The sequence below is a fragment of the Aythya fuligula genome, chromosome 20, assembly GCF_009819795.1.
Source record: "Aythya fuligula isolate bAytFul2 chromosome 20, bAytFul2.pri, whole genome shotgun sequence".
NCBI lineage: Eukaryota > Metazoa > Chordata > Aves > Anseriformes > Anatidae > Aythya > Aythya fuligula.
This window is the reverse complement of record NC_045578.1, coordinates 7,687,225-7,707,349: the sequence shown is the minus strand read 5'-3', so window position 1 is coordinate 7,707,349 and position 20,125 is coordinate 7,687,225. Positions and strand designations below refer to the sequence as shown.

The 20,125-nt window shown below is 35.7% G+C and overlaps 1 protein-coding gene across 6 annotated transcripts in view; it reads left to right on the top strand.

Annotated features, from left to right (window-relative positions):
* The window catches only part of NCOR1 (nuclear receptor corepressor 1), a 67,159-nt gene that overhangs the window by 10,204 nt on the left and 36,830 nt on the right, over positions 1 to 20,125 (top strand). For 3 of the 6 annotated variants that reach the window (XM_032200749.1, XM_032200751.1, XM_032200745.1), the window contains exons 2-15: positions 3,153 to 3,273; positions 3,606 to 3,783; positions 5,693 to 5,832; positions 6,894 to 7,089; positions 8,737 to 8,919; positions 10,794 to 10,907; positions 12,827 to 12,883; positions 13,668 to 13,720; positions 15,476 to 15,542; positions 16,292 to 16,464; positions 16,968 to 17,058; positions 17,600 to 17,778; positions 18,253 to 18,307; positions 19,094 to 19,195. In XM_032200749.1, the coding sequence (XP_032056640.1) occupies positions 3,676 to 3,783; positions 5,693 to 5,832; positions 6,894 to 7,089; positions 8,737 to 8,919; positions 10,794 to 10,907; positions 12,827 to 12,883; positions 13,668 to 13,720; positions 15,476 to 15,542; positions 16,292 to 16,464; positions 16,968 to 17,058; positions 17,600 to 17,778; positions 18,253 to 18,307; positions 19,094 to 19,195 (1,518 nt within the window). In that variant the 5' untranslated portion in view covers positions 3,153 to 3,273; positions 3,606 to 3,675. The remainder of the gene's footprint in view (positions 1 to 3,152; positions 3,274 to 3,605; positions 3,784 to 5,692; positions 5,833 to 6,893; positions 7,090 to 8,736; positions 8,920 to 10,793; positions 10,908 to 12,826; positions 12,884 to 13,667; positions 13,721 to 15,475; positions 15,543 to 16,291; positions 16,465 to 16,967; positions 17,059 to 17,599; positions 17,779 to 18,252; positions 18,308 to 19,093; positions 19,196 to 20,125) is intronic. The other 3 variants (XM_032200746.1, XM_032200747.1, XM_032200748.1) reach the window with 2 other exon arrangements.

The following is a 20,125-nucleotide window of genomic DNA, read 5'->3' as shown; positions in this document are numbered from 1 at the left end:
GGACATTTGTGCTGGTACGCTGTGTCCCCCTCCTGTCCCTCATCTTTCTGCTTTTTCCACTTCTAGTACAGAATCTGGAGAGACAGTTAGGGCCTCTCTTTGCTGCTGGATGAGTGGTGATATTTAAAAATTGAAGAAATATGCAAGTGCACATATGTTATTTTTTATCATTTCCTTTTGTTTTTAACTGCCTTAAAAAAGGATCGTATTAATCTAAAATTATATTATTTCCAGTGAAGTTGGCTATTTTAGTATTTATTTCTGTTGTTACTATAGTTTGACTTAGTTATTCTCAAGCATAATCACAGGGAAGTAAGAATCTGTAGTTTGTGGTCCATGCAGTTTGCAAATTCTGACATCTTTGTCTTGGTGATCCCCAGTGATCATTTTTGGGGTTGCCAGGGTCATGGAATATGGAAGATAAATGTTGGGGCACTCCTGGTTTAAAGATGTTTGCTAGTCAAGCTTTAAGGTTTTAAATTGTTTCTAAGAAATTCTGAGCTGTTAAAACTTATGGCAGGTGTACAAGTATAAATTTTGGCTAGGGCTGAATACTGCATGAAGAATTTGGGCGATATTTGCAGTGACCCAGCTGAATCACTCTTTCCCTCCTCCTTCCCTGGGTAAAACTTATTCCCTAGATAAACAGAGGGATTTCATGTGTCTGCATCACCAGTGTCTAGGATCTGTGATTTCCTAACCATAGGCAGGTGTGAAGATTTCAAGACTAACAATTGTAACACAGACGTAGCAACCTGCACACTGAAGCTGTTGTGAATGGAGAAAAAACCTTTGCAGCATCATACAAGTGAGCGTGGACTGAACTTTCAGCACCTGGGTTAATGATCAACTTGCTGGTTTGACTGAACACAGAGAAAAGAAGATGCAACGTGACAGAGATGAACTAGAAAGGACCTTGAATCGTGTAGTAGTTGGCCTATATTTATATGTTATTTTCAAGTGGCTGTTCCTCTGATCCTCTGCGTCTCCGGATTCTTTAGATCTGCTTGACTTGCCAGCATGCCAGGGAAGAGGAGAGGAACAGGATGAGTATTTACTGGTGCTCTCCCAGAATGTTTCTGGCTCCCTTTGCCTCCGCGTGGGCGCCCCAGAAATAGAGAAGGTTTGGAAGTGGGTTGAAAAGGAACAACTGAGCAGGCTAGGGGATCAGTGTGGAAAAGATAGGACTAAAGGGATATGAAAGAAATCTACGGAATCACGTGTGCAGAGGAAAAAAAAAAAAAAAGGAATGAGATGTTTGGTTGTTCCAGTGCCAAAACTGGAGATAGCAGATGAAGGTAGCAGGTCCAAAGCAAACAAAAGCTGGTGGTTTCTCATGTGAAATGTCACTAAGCTGTAGAAGTGCAAAGAGCAGTTGTGAATGCTGAGAACTTAGTCTGGTTCAGAAAACAGCTGGACAAACCAACAGAAGAGAAAGCAACTAAGAAATCTGAAACAGAAGGGCTCCAGCTCCAGGAGTCCCAGAGTCACAAGCTGCTATAAGGCTGGAGAACTTGTTGGGAAAGTCCTGCTGTGTGCTTGCCTTTCCTCTTTTAGATTTTATGCTAATAGCATGCTATTGATCATTGTCAGTTACAGCTTATGGGGCTAAAGGAGCTTTGATCAAATTCAGTATTACTGTCTGTGTTCCTCACTGAAGTTTTTTCAGTGTATCAAGCATAAATATGATATTAAATTCAGTCAGACATCTTCCATGCATTTATGAAGACTGCATATGACAGTACAGGGCTGGTGAGACAGTACAAGTTAAGGCATCAACAGTTCATTAAACTAAGATTTGTACTTCTGTCAACTGAAATTGTTTGAGTATCCTTCTACCCTGGACCCAGTTACCCATTTAATAATAAAATGTTCTCCAGCCTTTGATGGGAGTAGTTATCACATTAGCAAACATTTGATCAAGCTGACAGTTAGCTGTATGCCAAAATTTTATGTGGACTTGCATGGAAATTGAGAGAGTAAAATCAGATGTTTTCTTTTTGCTGTAGCTTGGACTCAGGAATACATGTGAGTGTTCAGGTAGCTTGCAGCTATGTAGCACGATGTATATTACCCAAAATTGCTTGCTTGCTGACGTTGTTTCTTATTAAATGGAATACATACAACTCAGATTTATTAGACCGTCATATAGTTTGTAAAGATGTACTCTAATGAATGCAGTGAAGAATAGTAAATGTTAACGATGAATAATTCTTTATATTAGAACTTGCCACTGGGATGTAAATTATAGGTACAGTATGAGATGTAGAGGTACTATATAGCACACAACTACTGATTTGTAGTATAGCTTTGAAATCAAAGCTGTAAGCTTTTCTTTAATTTTTCATACCTGAAAATCAGGCTAAAATTTATAATCTCTGAAACCTAATATCTGAAAAACAGGTAAATCTAAATTTCTCTCATTATTCTGATAATCCAATCTATAAAACTTTATTTCTTAGGTGGAAAAGAAACTAATCAGGACAGAAGTGACAAAACATGTTAGATAAGCTTTAAGATTTATTTGTATAGCTTTCTGTGTCTGATCCTTCCCTGAGCTGATTTTGTCTATTGACTTTTAATGGAAAATCCAGTTGAGAAGTGTAACTTTACATGTGGTGTTTGTGAAAGATTGCAATCGAATACACTTCGAAATGAAGCCACCTAGGCAGGGGTCAGCAGGTACTTTATTTGAAGGCCTGGTGCGTCTGCCAGGCACTGGACCAGAGGTGGAGACCAGAGATGGACAAGAGGTATAGGTAACTTCTTCTGGTCTTCATCAGATGATTTTGGCAGCTGAATCTCTATATAGAGCTTCATAGATAGATGCTTGGACTTCGTTAGTGAATGCTTTTTTCAGTGTTTAAATCTTCCTCAGGTCAGTGTACATTTAAGTGTCCACTGTTAATCTGCAGCTGAGAATGCAATAGAGGCAGATCATTCGTTGAACATCAACTGAGCAGGATTGTTCTAAGGTTTCATAGTATATTTAGTTGCTGGCATCCCGTATAGGAAGAACTGTGATGTCAATTGAAGTAGTGTTTTTTCCTCTTAGTTCCTTTTTTTACTAAGAACTGTCTTTGTCAAGTTGCTGTTAGATGGTGGTAATACTGTATGGCCTGACTAATGCATTGTGGTTTAATGAACTGTAGGCGGCATCGAGTCAAGCAACCCTAAGACTACCTGAAAGTAGGAAAGAGTTCATAGAGTCCAAAAACTGTAGAAGAAACGAAAGTGAACTTCATGTTGTGCTAAAGAAACTTACTGTAAATTGTGAGTCCATCTATAGACTATTATAACCTCTTTAACACCTATTTAAGTGACCTACTTTTCTTTTAAAATCCTATTAATTCAACTGGTAACTGGTAAAACGATGTTTTCTGACAATATAATACTCAAATCTTTGTGTGGACAATGCTGACATGTCTGGTTTTGAGCCCATTTAAGACTTGTTAACATGTTTCAGACTAGAGTAACCTATTAAATAAATACATCAGGAAAAAGCTTTTACTGGTAATGGTTGTTTTGCTTAGGTGACTATGGCTGTAATGTATTGTGAGTACATCTGGTACTTCAGTGCTTATCAGTGATCTTTTTTCCTTTAGGCGGTTTCCTAGAAACATGATTGCTTGCTGGTCTTGATCTCACAGCTTTGTGAAGACTTCTTCTCTGATAATGTCAAGTTCAGGCTACCCTCCTAACCAAGGAGCATTCAGCACAGAACAGAGTCGTTATCCTACTCACTCTGTCCAGTACACCTTCCCTAGCACCCGACACCAGCAGGTAAGCCGTCATTAGGGTTACAGTTTTTATCAAGAGTGTAATTCAGATGTTTGCTGTGCCAAATGGGATTTTTTTTTTTTTTTTAACCACTATAATACGAGCTGTTACACAGATCTCCCCAGTCAGTTTCACCTGGGCATACCAGTCTGCAGCTGCTCTGTTTTCACATGAACAATGTTGTTTGTACCCTTGAAGTTTGGCTCTTGCATCAAGGCTGATGGGTGCACTTATTCAAGTATATTCCTCTTTAAATGAGGGTCTGACTATGGTGTAACTTCTGGAAAGTATAATCGGTAGTAATGTACTTCTCCCTGGCTCCTTCCTAAGTATTAACTTGAAAGGATATAATTACCTGTTGAATTATGCCTTCCTGCAGTGCTCTAGCTGAAATTACTAAAATCCTTGACTGCAATTTTGGCTTTTTAAAGTTCAGTTTTTGCTTGTTCTTTTTTTCTTTCCCTTGCCTTATTTCTTTTTACATAGACTAGTATTAAAAATACCCTATAAAGTGGTGAAGGTAGCCTAAATAAAACCCTATAGCTTGTTGTCTTGACAGTATTTCCTATTATTTAATATTTGTGAATGTAGTAAAACTAGTGATACTTCTTAAAAAATTAGCCTGTCTTGAAGACTGTATGTTGATACTCTTGTCTTCTCAATATGTTGAATCTTTTTGATTTTTTTCCTCTTGGAGATGAAGTTGAAAAATGAAATGTAAAAACAAAAAAAAGTATTGAAGTGGCAAAGGAAGTGTTTTGCCTGCTTAGGAGACCTACTGCTAGTGTTGTTTAGATAAATAATTGTTTTCCCTGCCTCCCCTCCATCTTTTTTTCTAAAAGCACTGGATTTTATTTTTTCAAGATTATATATGTAACACCTCTTTGACTTTTTGACAGAAAACTGAGTTTTGTAATTCTTTGTCTTTATTGTGAAGAATTAATATAAATTTCCTTTTTTTTTTTATCACTGGTTTCTCCTAGTTTGAATAAATTCGTAGAAATTGTATTCATAAAGTTTTGTTTTAGCTTTGCTTTAATATAATATGTTTAATCATCGTACTGAATGTGTCCAGTGTAAGTGTGGCTGAGTGCATGTGCAGTGATAGCAATAATTTTCCAAGAATATGCAAATAGTCTGTCTACAGTCACTGTGCGTTTAATATGAATGCAGAATTCTGAGCCTCACAAATCCCTAGAGAGGGTGGGCTCTTAGAACATTTGTGGGCACTAAATTTGTATGTGGAATTGATTTCCTGTCAGGCCCAGGAGTGTTCCAAGAAGGTAAGAAGTAAACCCGTAGTTACCTTTCTGTCCTTTAAGGAGCATTGGGCTGGATTATCTATAAGCTGATGCAGTACTTGACAAAATATGTGTGCAAGGCAGAGAATGTGAGTCTGAAATATACAAAACTGTACATCCCAAGCTTTTTCTGAAGCAGCTGTTGTAGTGCTTCCAGGCAGCTGTGTTCTGCTAGCCACAATTAGGGGAACAGAGTTTTAAGAATCTCCTATTTGGTATTTGGTCGTTTTTACCAAGCATTTATTCATAGAGTGTTTTGGGTTGGAAGGGACCTTCCAGTTATATTCAATCCCACAGTGAATGCCAATGACAATGATGTTAAACAGCACCGAACACAGTATCAGCCCCTGAGTATCGCCGCTCATCACTGGTCTCCACTTGGACATTGAACTGTTGGGTGCAACCATCCAGCCAATTCCTTATCCACTGAGTGGTCTGTCCATCAGATCCGTGCCACTCTAATTTGGAGACAGGGATGTCACGTGGGACAGAGCCAAATGCTTTGCACAAGTCTGGGTAGAGGAGGTCGGTTTTTCCTCCCCTATCTTGTTTAATTGTTGTACCTTCTGTACCTTTTGTTTTTGTTAACACCTGAACTGTGTTTCACTTAGGAATTTGCGGTTCCCGATTATCGTTCGTCTCACTTGGAAGTCAGTCAGGCAACCCAGCTCTTGCAACAGCAGCAGCAACAGCAGCAGCAACTTCGGCGCCGGCCTTCTTTGCTTTCTGAATTTCACCCAGGCTCTGATAGGTTAGGATACTGTTGTTTGCTTGTTTGTTTTTAAATATGTGAAAGAGAGTCTTTTATGAGTCTGTGCTTTCTGTAAAGTCTAATTTTAACTTTTGAATAGAAAGGTTTTTGAGTTTCACTGTTTGATTAATCAGTGCTCCATCGTTGAACACTGGAATTTGATTGTTGTAGGACTGCCTGGTATTAATCTGCTTTGTAATTCCTTAGTCCCTTTGCTTTAACTGCGTGCTTGTTTCACAGAAAGGAAACGAGTCAACAAAGCACAGTTTGTTTCACTCTCCCCACAGAAAGCTTCTAGGACCTTATTACATACTGCAAACTTCTTGATGTTTAGGCTAAAAGTATGTAGAGTTTGTATCTTTGGATAACTTAATCTCAACAAAATTGAGGTAACAAATGCAAAAATCATTACAGTGTGAATATTGTCATATTTCCTAGATCACACTGGGAAAAAAAATCTTAGGTTTGCATATTCAGCAGGTAGTATTTGTGTGTCTGGTAAGAAAAAAAAACAGTGGAGCTATTTGGGTGTTTGAGTTGTGAGAATTGTAGAAGACAGAAATGTGACTTTTAAGCACAGATGACTACCCTACTTTAGCAAGAGATACTTTTTCTAAGTACCCTTTTAGTCTGGTGCATCATTCCTGTCTCTGTCTAAATAGATGCAGCTGATCTGGGTCCAGTAGGTTAACTGAGAAGAAGTGTAGGGACAACTACAGAGAATTGCTGTCATTAGTGTCAGATTGGTAATATCTTCTCAGTAAAATAGGTTACTTTACAGTCAATATTCATGAATGTTCAAATGCGCAGTAATATTACATTACATATCTGCTAGGAGTAAATTCATATGCTGCGTGAGTGCTAGCAGTTTATTTTGGCTATATCTGACATTAACGGTTATATTTTTGAAGATCATACTTAAAAACATTTGTCTGCCTCACTGATTAGAAAGAGTTTTGCTAAATTGCATTTAATGTATGTCTGGAAATTGTTGGTGAACAGAAAATGGTTTTCTTGTGTGGAAAGTGCATATTTTAATAGTTTATTTCTCTGTTTACTAGGCCTCAGGAAAGAAGAACTGGATATGAACAGCAGTTTCATCCAGGTCCATCTCAGACAGATCATGATTCACTGGAATCTAAGCGACCACGTCTTGAACAAGTTTCTGATTCCCATTTTCAGCGTGTCAGTGCAGCTACTGTCTTGCCTTTAGTACATCCTCTGCAGGAAGGGTTGAGATCTGCAGATATTAAGAAGGTGAAGGCATTTTCTGTTATAATACTGAAGGTGTAACTTCCTGTGTTGTGGTGAGCTAATCATTTTTTATTTTCCTTAGGTAAATCTTACATCTCCTTATGTTCAGTCTCATGAATTTTACATGTTACCACAAACTGTAGTCATGATTTAGGGTGTTACTCGTTCATAAAAAGAACAAGAAGATAAGTCTGTGTCAAACACAGTACAGAGGGTGGAGTTCTGAGTAGCTACTATACTCTGAAGTTGTTTAAGCCTCAATTGCAAAGTTATGATAGCATAGTATATAATAGATAGCATATGAAATATTTCTACTTTTCAGTTAAAACTGCTGGCAAACACATGCAAGTCCATTTTTTTCTCTAATGAATAATTTTGCTGGACAGTCAAAATACATCCCTCCTGTCCCTTTTAAGCATCAGAAATGAATTTGCTAATTTACGTTATGTTAATGATACCTGTCACTGTCTCGTTTTGGATAAATCTAGGGCAGTCTAGTTTGGTGTGGATATTTTCTATTGCAGATATTAATGTATCTTAAAACTAATATTGAATCTCTTCTCTCGTCCACTCACCTAAGCAGACAGGCCCACATGCCAAAAAGGTGGAGTGTAGGGGCCATGACATCTGATGTACTCATGTCATTAAAGAAAAAATCTACCATATGGACTCAAAAGCTAATAGGCATCAAATTTTTAAAGTAGAATACTTATATTGCCTTGTCTTTACCATTCATTCTATTGTGTAAGTAAACCATATGTGAAATAAAATTATGATAGCATGTGATTCTTAGTAACTTGCTGTACTGCGTAACAAAGATAAGAGCAAAGGGGGGGTTGGAGAAACCAAATTAAGGTATGCAATGTTAACATGCTTGCATGTAACTGAATTTTTATCCAGGCACTACATACAGAAATTTGCTGTCTCAATAGAAATATAGCCCAGTGCTCTCTTGAGGAGAAGTGGTATTGGGACACAATATTTTGGTCAAATTTGGCTTGATTGAGGGATGTGTTTACTGAGCTAGCATTTGCCAACTAGGTAGTTGTGGAGCATGATATTCTAAGTACATAAACAAAAACAAGGTACAACAGTGCTGACATATTTCGACATGTTCCATGTTCTAATGTTGTTTGGAAACAGACAAATAGAAACATGATGAAAAAGAAAAGTCTTTCAAGTCATCACTCTAAGAAAATGCAAATAACCCAGAACGTACTCTTGACAGGCTATTCGCAGTTATGTTGAAGAATATCCTTATTAGTATGCGGGCAGAATATTGAGGATTAGCTCTCAACCCTATATTTAAAAATAAAAGTTACTATTTACATTTTTGAAGATATATTGTATATTAAAAGGGAGGTGTTTTGATCTTCATGATAAATATTGAAATGTGCTGTTAATTATTTTTAAAGGTAGACTTTGAAATTGTAGTATCATAAATGGGATGTCAGTTAATTCTAAGATATTTAGAGCACTGATAAACTGAAGTCTTAAACTATCTCTCTGTTACGGAGCTACCTAAGCTATAGATAACTGGAAATTCTTGTTTAATTCATGCATGCTAGTTTGTTTACTGAACACTCATTTGCACGTTATTAATATGACTGATTTTGTTCAATTCTGCCCTGCCTCCTGTCTCCATGAAAGGACCCTGCTTTTGGAGGAAAGCATGAGGGACCATCATCTCCAATTTCTGGTCAGCCTTGTGGGGAGGACCAGAATGCTTCGCCTTCAAAGCTGTCGAAGGAAGAACTGATACAGAGCATGGACCGTGTAGATCGTGAAATTGCAAAAGTTGAACAGCAAATCCTTAAACTGAAGAAAAAGCAAGTAAGCATAGCAGACACTACTGTTGTTTTCTGTCAGTGAAAAAGGTGTGGAAAAACTTCTTGTGGTGGTGAATTTTTTGGTTACATGAACCAAATGAACCAGTTAAAAAGGGAAGGTTGTGTATGTGATTTTGCTAGAACATTTAAATAGATTGGGTGTGATACAGTTTTGAACTTTTTTGAAAATGTGAGCCAAGTAGGAACGCCAGAAGCAGATGGCTTTATATTTTAAACTCTTTCTTGTTAGATGACTAGGGAAACAAGGGTGCTGTGACTGTAATTTCGGCTTTAAAGATGACTACTGTTTAGGGGATGGCTGTTGTCTTCCTTCTTTCACACTCTGTGCAAGGGGATAATCTCTTGCATGCATCTCCAAAACCGGTGCTTGTGCAAAAGTCCCTTGATCATCTTTCACAAAGACAAGAAACCCTAACATCTGGAGCAAAGGTCACCTTCAGGGAAAGTGTAGTAGGAGGAGTATAAGTAAACAGAGCAGAGAACTAAAGGGAGAAATAACACTTTTTAGTATGGCTGGCTATGCCTCACGACACAAAACTGCACTTCAGTCAGCAGGTGCAAAGGCAATGTTTGTTGACAGTATTTGTTGCCTTCCCTGTAGATGTGGCTGACTAAAACGACTCTGCAATCTAGGCATCTGACACTCATTGACTAAAAGTCCTTGTCTGCTTTTTCTGACTTCCAAAGATCCAGATAGGAGTAGTGCCAGCTTTAAGCCTCGTTAGTGGGAACTCTGTAGGAAATGACTGTTATGATGTACGATTTGTAATCTGTAGGTCCAGGGTAACAAATATGTGACTGTTTAGAGCCATATATTTTTATCGTCTGGAAGCATTTAATTACTTCTGAATTTTAATGACCTGTAAAATGACTTTCAGTAGAAAAACAAAAAAGGATTTCACTAACTATTTGACTCTGTGTTAAGGGTGCTGGATATTTTTGTTTGCTTGCTTATTAAATTTTCCACAAAATCAGCACGTCCTTTTGATTATGCATATCATCTGTGAAAGTACATTTGGGCATGTTTGTACTGCTGGACTTAAAGAATTACAAAGTTGCTGTTGTTTTCAATAACAAAGCCTGCTTATTATGGCATTCTGCAGAAAATATTAGCTTTTGAATTCTTACACAAGAGTATAGCACACCCTAGCCAGTACTGTAAGACTGTATGGTTCCCTTGCATCAAACATACCTTATTGTATGTTTGTGGTAGGCATGAATGAAGGATATTTGCAGTTTAAAAATGAAGAGTGAACTGTATTTATTTGAAGTGAAAGCAAAGCACATTATTATAACAGTTAGGAAGATTATAATAAGGTATTTTGCTTGCTTGCTTGATATTGTAACAATCTGTGAACTTCAGTACACATGGAGTGGTTCCTGTTTACTGCAAAGTATTTTTCAGTGATGTTTTCTGTATTGCTAGAAGGATTTTTGTACCTTTTAAAAAAAATAAAAGGGTGATAATAATGACCCTTAGGTATCTACATTGTAGACAAACATGTATGGGGCTTATTTCTTCTGTGGGAAGGCAGGCTTTCTCTGAAGTTCATGTTCTTGTTTAAAGTTACATAGTGCTAACATACACTGCTACAGTGGCCTTAAGTGTCAAGCTGAAGCAAGTCTGACTTAATGCAAGTGAATCTAATAAACAGCTGGTTTGGTTTACCAGTAGCACAGAATGGTCATGTTACCATCCCCATGGGCATTAAAACCTTTCAATTCGTACCTTGTCGGTTAAAAAAAGAAATAACAGGCAGTGCAAGCCGTTGATCGGATGCATATTTTATCTGGTGACTAATTACTGGTAAGGGTAGCATGGTGCGGATGGCTGATTTTCTTTCTCTCGTTTCTTAGCAACAACTTGAAGAAGAAGCTGCTAAGCCTCCAGAGCCAGAGAGGCCTGTCTCCCCTCCTCCAGTGGAACAGAAGCACCGCAGTATTGTCCAAATTATTTATGATGAAAATCGGGTAAGCGTGCTTTTCAATTGAATGAGTGTAGTAGCGAGTCTTACCGAATGCACTAAAATTCATTAGTTCACTCCTGAGAGGCAATTTTTACTACTTGTATTTTGTTCATTTTGGCCCCCACCTTCATTTCATTTAAAGAAGTAAATGAATTTTTTAAATGAAAGATTTCTGCACAACATTTTTATTCTTGATCGCAGGATCTTCTATCTTACAAACATTCTAGGGAAATGCATCTATGATTCTCATCTCTAGACCTTTTGTGTTGATGTATGCATGTACATAATGTTTATATAAATGTGTGCGTGCGTGTATTAAGAGTTCAAAACAACTTTCTGTTCTCCTCACATAAATACTAACAAGTTTGGCTGAAGACCCATCATTTAAATTAGCCGAAGGAGAAAACCTGCCTTAAAATCATATAGTCACCTTAGAAGACTGACTTAAGCTGAGTTTCGTGGTGGGTAGCAGGCAAAATTAGTCTGTATTTGAAAAAGTCTTAACGGGCTGCTGTGGAGCTCTTTCTCTGCTAACCTTGTTTGCAGGTGGCTTATACAAGAGAATTTTGAAGTTACTGTTGCATTCTCCACGTTATGTATGTGCCGTTAGGTAGGGAAACCTGTTTCTGTATTAATCAAGATGGAGTAATGTGTCAGTGTGTACTCATCTATTAGCTGCTTCTGTGTGGCTCTTCATATATCAATCTATATAGCAAGGGAAGTACCAAGCTTGGTGCATTTGTGAATCCATTTAGCAGTTGGTTTGAGCTCTCATTATCAGGAATTACATGTACTGTAGAATGGCAGCATCAGTGGGGCTTAATACAGATATCATGCATCAGTACCTACTCTCTTATTTTAAATGATTGTTAAAGAAAGGCTAAGCCATTTGTGTACACAGTACTGGTTTGGTATCTTTTCTTCTGCAGTTGTACAAGAGGACAGTCCCCTTGGCAGCTTTCATCTTCAAACCATACAGTTTAGGATAATTACTTCTAATATTAAACTACAGTTGGCTAAAATTTGATTGAAGTAATAGGGCTGGAGTTCAGTTTTAAATGTTTTCAGACCAAACAAACCATTCTAGCAGGAGTATAGTATAATACTGCCTCGATATATAATTATTTTGTACAGCTGTGAGTTCCAAAGAGTATCTAAAGATTGAAATTACAAGTAAAGAAGTTAGAACTTAGCAGAATGCTTTCTAATCATAACTGCTTTATGGATTAGTTTTTCCTATGTTTTTCTCTGTAGGCATCTACTCTTAGGGCTAGTGTGTACAGCTATTAGTGGGAAAGAAGCAAATTTGAATTAGTATCCTGGATCCTTTCAGATAGCCTTGTCTGCTGACAAAGGGCTTTGGAAGATCATACAGGCTTGAAATGAATTTGGGCAAGCCAACTGTCTTATCCAGTGCTGCCTCCTTGAAGTTTGGAATTACTTTGGAGTATTTACATAGTGTGAGTGAAAGAAGATCTTTGGCATAGTTCATAATATGTGTATGTACATGTTGATTCACAATCCCAGACTTTGCAAATGGAGAATTTTAGTTCCATTTTTCAGACTTATACTCTTTTTTTTTTTTTTTTTTTTTTTTTCTGAACAGCTTTCCTCTTCTTAGGAACTTTTGCTATATTATTTATTAACTGCATGTACTTTTTGAATCACAGAGGAGGTCAGTGTCTGTTTTTCTCATCTCCGTGTTTTTAAATTGAGAGAGCATAGTAGTAATTGTAGAATTCAGGTACAGGTTTCTTGATTTGCTGAGGCAGCATTGCAGAAGTAGGTTAAGAAGGATATAATACGTTCAGACAGGGCTTTAGCAGTTGAACTGAGTGAGAGTTCACTTGTACTTCTGACACCCTAACTACAGAGGATTTACTGACACTATATATATATATAAAAAAATATTTTATTTTACAGAAAAAAACAGAAGAAGCTCACAAGATTTTTGAAGGTCTTGGTCCAAAAGTTGAACTGGTAAGTTGTCTTTTTTTATTCTGTGTTGCCAGTGTAGCTTTCATGTCTGTAATTCTGTTGTGGTAAACATGTAGTTCTGTGTTCGAGTATAAAAGAACATTATAGGGTGACTTAATCTTTTGGTTTGGGGAGGGAGGGGTTGGACTTCTTTTCATTTTCACTTGGTGCCTGATATTTTATATTAGTTTTGAACTCCTGTCCGTTTCTCAGTTTAAAACTTGTTTGAACATCTCCAGTATTAAATACTGGAATTGGGTAGTGTAGCTATATATGAGAAGATATAGATTAAATATACATGATGTTCTTTTTGTCTTCCTGTAATTGTAAACAATGCATTTTAAGAGCATATTTCAAGAAAAAGTTGCATTCATCCCTGCTTTCATCTTCAATACTGAAGAACACTGAAAGCAATTAAGCTTGTATCTTATTTTCACAAGTTTATATTAGTGTGTGTTTAAACACACTCATGAGTCGGGGCTTGAGTGAACTGGCTGTGTTAAGTAAGTATAGCTTTTAAAAATAGATCTGAATCCGTTTGAGAGAACAGGGTTGAAATATGATAAAAAATTAAACACCGTTGTATAGTTATTGCGATCTAATTTCAAATAATGAAGTCTGTGTCCTAAGTATTGAGTATCATAAACTTATTGTCACTTCAGATTGCTGCATCTCAGTTTAAGTACATTGTAGGCAGAATATTTTAATGTTATTAAACGTAATACATATACTTTAGAATTAAAAAGTTGATAAATACTAAATATATCTTTCCAATCCCAAATTGTAGCCACTTTACAACCAACCATCAGACACAAAGGTCTACCATGAAAACATCAAAACGTAAGTGCTTTAGTATCTTGTCCCTGTGCCTTTTAAGGAGTCTGGACTTAGTTTCACTCAGTTTTTCACTGCTGTGATTTCAAAATATGATGTGTGCACTTTAACTATGTTAAAAACTTTCCAGTTCATGTAAGCTTGAGAGTTCTGTGTTGTAGAATAGTGCTGCAAGGAATGTGATATAGGTACCGCAGACAATGGGACACAGTGACTTTCCATCATAAATTAAAGACAAAAATAATAAACTTTTTTTTTTTTTTTAATTGGTAATACTTGTATTTTTCAAAACCTGAAATACAGTGTTTGACCGAGATGTGCCTTATCAGCTTTTCAAACGTTATTGGTGTCAGTAAATGGTAGGAGGAGTTTATTTATTTATTGACTTTACCATGTACTCATTTTCTGTCATGGGCTGTGAGCAGAGTTACTGTATGCTAAGTTTACTTGTTATGTAGGGCAAACAATTTACTGATTTGAAGTAAACTAGTTGTCTTCTACTGTAAAAACTGTGAATTTCTAGGAAAATTAATCTTTCTTTTTCTTTTAAATACAGAACTCTTCTCAAATTTGAATTAGTTCTTCTAAGTTCACTGAAGCAAGTATTGATTATTAACTAAAATAATTGTTAATAGATTCATTTTTAAATGTATTTAATTGAATTAATTTATGCCCAATTTTAAATGTCCATAAGAGAGACTACCTGCATGGGAAAATCATTGATAACATGGAACAAAATTTAAATTTTTAAGTGGTTATGCCAAGCCAATATTGATTTTGCTCTGTAGCAATGTTATAGAATACTGAAATAACGATCAATATTGCAACAAAATTCAGCTTATTTTCAAAATACGTATTGCCTCTAGACTTTGAAAATAATTGCTGAGTTGTAATTACTGCAAAAGTACATTTTTCTTACAAATTATCTTTGAGGAGATCCCACTCTGTTCTGCTAGGAGGTCAGCTATGAAGACTGAAGCCTCTTCATGGCTTCTCTAGGATGATAACTGGGAATGTTTACTTTCATGTCTTGCTCTGCAACTCTGTTTCTGAGACAAACATGATATACTACTGCTATAGCACAATTAACAAATTTAAACCAGTATAAAGAACAACACTACTTTAATAAGACTTCTATTTAATTGATTTCTGCACCACCAGTTTTTACAAAAGAAGAAATAAATTGTTAGTTTCAGATGTGAAGAAATTAATAGTGAGTTATGTGCGTATTACTGTCATAGCATTTAATTCTATTTTATATATTTTTTTTGTAAGTACAGAAAAAATACTTCTTTAAAATGCTTTTAATCCAGGGGAAAAAAAAGTAATTCTTATTCTTCTCCTTTAAATGTAGCTGTATTTCAGTTCTGCAGTACTAAGAGGGTTTTTTTTTAAGGCAGTACCAAATTTTGAGGATTTTAGGATTGAGTTGCAAAGACACTTCTTTTTCTTTTCCAAAGTATAAGAGTGTTACCAAATTTACTCATTTTAACATCTTTAGGAGATAACCTAGCTTGAAATTGGAAGCTTTCATGTCTCTCTTGTTTATTTCAGTCATCTTTGAGAATATTTTCTCTTAGATAAAATACAGTATAAATTAAATGATTGTTATATTGGGATTTTTCCCTGCTTTTCTACATCTAGGAATAGTTTTCACAATAACAATCTGGCATCTGTAACCTACATGGGCTTTGTTGAGTAGATTTGAAGTTCCTGAATCTTCTGTGGTTCACTTTTTTTTTTTCCAATTTTGTTTTCTAGAAACCAGGTGATGAGGAAAAAGTTAATACTATTTTTTAAAAGAAGAAATCATGCAAGAAAACAACGGGTAATACTACTATGTTTTTGTGAAAAGATCACTTTTTTTTTTTTTTTGGTCTGGATCCTTGACATACTTTCTCAAATGTGTCATGTAAATTCAATTGATTAGTTAAATAAGATCTTAAATTATGTTGAGTTGTTTGCAAATGAACTGCAGGCTTATAAACACAGTTTGCTAGTTATCTAAAACAAGGAAAAAGGTTTATTTTTTTCCTTTCTGTCCTGTTCTTTTCTTAGAGTATGAAGAAAGAAGGTGAAAAATCCTTAACTGTCATGCCTGGCCTCTCTCTGAGCTTTTCCTGTATAGTAGCTATAGTATCTGAAAGAAAATGAGGCTGATCTGATTCTGAAGACTGAAAGCATTTTTAATCAAATATGTGCATGTTGGATGTTAGTATTAACTAACTTAATGCTTTCTCTTGCATATCACTATATCAAGTAGCATACATTTTGGTGGGGTGGTATCCAGAAGAATATTTCAATTATTAAGAATAGCTGAAGGTTAAACATCAAATTCTACCATGAAAATGTAATGAAGTATTTCTCTTCTTACAGTCCTGGTCTTTTTTATGTAGGAGCATAATCCTCAAAATCTACATTCACTTTTCCCTCTGCTGAAAATTGGTTTTATGTTGTCTTCAAAATGTAAAGCCACTGCTGCAGGATATGAATCTGTCTATGAAATGCCTACAGGAGGTGTACTGATCGCTTATTGGATTTGTGTTTAGTTAAAAGTTTACTTTTGGAATTTAACAGGAACAGAAAATCTGTCAACGTTACGATCAGCTGATGGAAGCATGGGAGAAAAAAGTTGACAGGATAGAAAATAATCCACGCAGAAAAGCTAAGGAGAGCAAAACAAGAGAGTACTATGAAAAACAATTTCCAGAAATCCGGAAGCAAAGAGAACAGCAAGAGCGATTTCAAAGGTATTCCCATGGATTTGATACATACTTACAAAGTATCTCTTAGCTTTTTGAAATTAAGCTGAAGCATTTTTATAAATAATGGATAATATGTTTATTCATATTAAGTAATTAAGTGTATTGTTCACTACATTTCATGGTGTTGAGCACAATTTTCCGTTCACTTCCTAAGGATGTTCATTAGTGAATGAACGTTTCTCATACAAAGTGGAATCATGCTGGTCAATGGCTTGCAATGTAATCCTTTTTTGATGTTGACTCAAGCATGACATTTTGCAGAGCCTTGCAAATTCACCTGTAAAACTGGGCAGTTGTTGGAAGTTGCAGTACATTGCAGTGTTTGTAGTCTTGAGACTACTTGAGAAAGAACTGTCCTAACTAACTAATTTGATTAGTTAGGTAACACCATTTTAAGAATTTTGGAGGCTGTCATTGTTATGCACGAATCTGAAATTATTGCTGTTTTCCACTTTATCCTTACTACTTCTGTTTTCCCCTAACACTAGAGTTGGTCAAAGAGGGGCTGGACTTTCAGCAACTATCGCTAGAAGCGAACATGAGATTTCTGAAATCATTGATGGACTTTCTGAGCAGGAGGTGAGGCTATTGTCTATTCTTTGCTATAGAAGCATAACAAATGACTCAATATCCCTTTCCTGGCAATTAAAGGTCTCTTTCAAAAGTTTTTTTTTTTGATAGGAAGAGAAACTTTTTGGGCTGGTTTGGGAGAGTCTGTGTGAACTTTGACTTGAAGCAGGTCTTAGAAATACTTCTCATTTATGGGTCATGCTTCCTAATTGCATTTATCCTAGATTTTTCTTATGTGTCTGTTTCATTGCAGGTGTTGCAACCAGCTTTCTTTTTATATCTGTAAGAAATGTGTGCAGACTCTTCCTTTCTAAAGCCCTGCACCATTTTATTTTTTCATAATATGGCACTATCTCCTGTTCCCTTTAGCTTTGTTCATTGGGATAGTGACAGCTTCTAGAAGAGTTAAGAAGTAGACAGAAAAAATGTTTGAAGCTACCTGTGAATGTATACTGTGGTGGAGCTTTAAAACATTGTGTAATTCAACAAATGTAAACAATAGTAGCAACTTCTTGTATTCTTTACTTTTTGTTTTATTCTTTGCCTGTAGAATAATGAAAAACAAATGCGTCAGCTCTCAGTCATTCCTCCCATGATGTTTGATGCAGAACAAAGACGAGTGAAGTTTATTAATATGAATGGTCTGATGGAGGATCCCATGAAAGTTTATAAAGACAGACAATTCATGAATGTCTGGACCGACCATGAGAAAGAGATTTTTAAGGAAAAGTAATGGGCTTTCTTCTCTCTTATTTTTATTGCATTGCAGATAACAGTTAAACACCTAACCCCACAGTAAACATCAGTTAAATTGGAAGTTCTGAAGGTTTTGTGCAATGATATTTGATAACGTTCTTAATTGGATGAATGAAATATTGCAAAAGGTTTAGACTATGCCAAATGTTTTTGAACTATGTAGGTTTGCATCCACTTAGTCTGTAGATAAAAAATTGTCTTTAAAATGCCTTAGTTTTCTGATAAGATTAAAATGTGAAGAGTAGATATACAATCTCATTATATTAGTTAATTGCTAATTTTAAGTGCTTAGTTCAAAATTTGATCAATTTGAAAACTAGACTTTTTAGACTAATTTCAATCGTGAAATCAAGGGAGTGCTGATGGTACAGATTGTTTAGAAGACTGCTTTGCTTATTTGGTCATGAATTATGTTGTTAAACTTAAATAATTTCTGATTTGTAAAAGGTTTGTCCAACATCCCAAGAACTTTGGTCTAATTGCTTCCTACCTGGAACGAAAGGTAAGACCTTTTTTAATATAAGTAGAGCCTAGGGTGGGATCCCTAACTTTCCAAATGTAAGTCATTTATTCCAGCATCATTTTACCTTCTTGGAAAAAATCTGTAATTCCATAAAAAATATTGCTTTGACAGAATTTCATAGTGCTTGATCAGTAATGTCATCAGCACATGCAAACATATAACAAAAGTTAGTGGAATGACACTACTGACAGCAGTAAAAGAAAATGACACTATTTAGTTTTGATCTTATTTTCTTTTTGAAGCAGGTAAACTGCTTAACTATCTTATTGTAGTTAAGGGCATAATTGGCTCTGCTGAGCCACTGTTACCTCTAAGAAACTTTGCCTCCACCTTTTAAGTCAGTGGGATCCCACTGCTGGCTGACTTAGTCTTTAGACCTGATTTTTTTTAGTCTTTAGAACCAACATTGCAGAGCTGATGTAAAATGTGGCAGAGAGTTGGGATTTTTTAAAACTTATAGCAGAATCTTGAATATGTAGGACTATTATGATAAATAGAAGCTTTTGCATCTGCAAAATGTTTATTATATGTTAAATCACACAGATTGAGGTAGCTGAGAGATGTTATTAATATAGAAGACCTGTGTTTAACACAGTCTAATTTTATACATGGTTGTGTTGCTACATGTACGACTTTGCTTCCCTACTGATCAAACAAATAGTGAAGGACTAGGGATTGAATAGTTTTAAGCATTGAATTAAATTAAATAACAAAAATGTATTTATTTTGTAGGAGTAAAACTTTTTTTTTGCCTTTTCACTTTAGAATGTTCCCGACTGTGTATTATATTATTATTTGACTAAGAAAAATGAAAATTACAAAGCACTTGTGCGAAGGAATTACGGTAAACGCAGAGGAAGAAATCAGGTATCTAAAATGCATTTGTTACTTGAATATTATTGTTTTATTGTTTCATATTTACAACTGTCTTGCAATCCTGTATAGAAAGCAGGTTATGGTATATGCATGAAGTGGAAAAAAGGAAAAAGTAATTTTTCCACTAGTACACTCTTATCCCCTTTAAATATAAGGAATCCTGACATCAAGGGTTTTTTTGGTTAGCTAGTTTTTAATTCTGTGGAATATCTCCTTCCTTTGCACATTTGTGACTTTTTTGACATGACAGCTCATTTTATTTGAGGATCCTGCCATAGACATGGAGGTTGAATCCATCACTAAATCCCATGGTGGAGCCAACAGAAATAAGGTTATACATGTGACTTTCAGTGGAAAAAATATAATCACTTTATAATGCCAGTGTTTGTCAAAAAGCAGAAATTAATGGTAATCATTATATGGTGGTCAGGCTCGAAGTCAAACTGGAACTTAACAGCAAGAAAAAGGAGACCAATTTAATGCATGCAAATTAAAAATTCTGCTGATTCAGGAAGAACTCATTTGGAAGTCTTGGAAACCTTTGGAGGGGAAAAGAGCAGCATATTATGAGGAATATATACATTTGCTAGGCTACCAGGGTTAGTGTGGATATTAGAAAACAAAAATAATTTAACAAACTCAGACTTTTTCTTAATTAAGACAACAGGAAGAATGCTGTATACTCGCTGAATATGTCCCTACTCTTTCCATTTGGTTTTCCTCTTGCATCCAACAGCATTCTGAAAACAAAATAAAAGATACATCAGTAATGAGTTAGGAAAAAAGATCCTATATGTAATAAAATAAATGAACAAAGAAAAAGATGTAAAGATGAAGCCTGCAGGTATTTTGAATTTGTATCGTTAAAATGAATTTAACAGCTACAAATCAGTATAGATTTGCAGAAGAAATGCAGTGTTT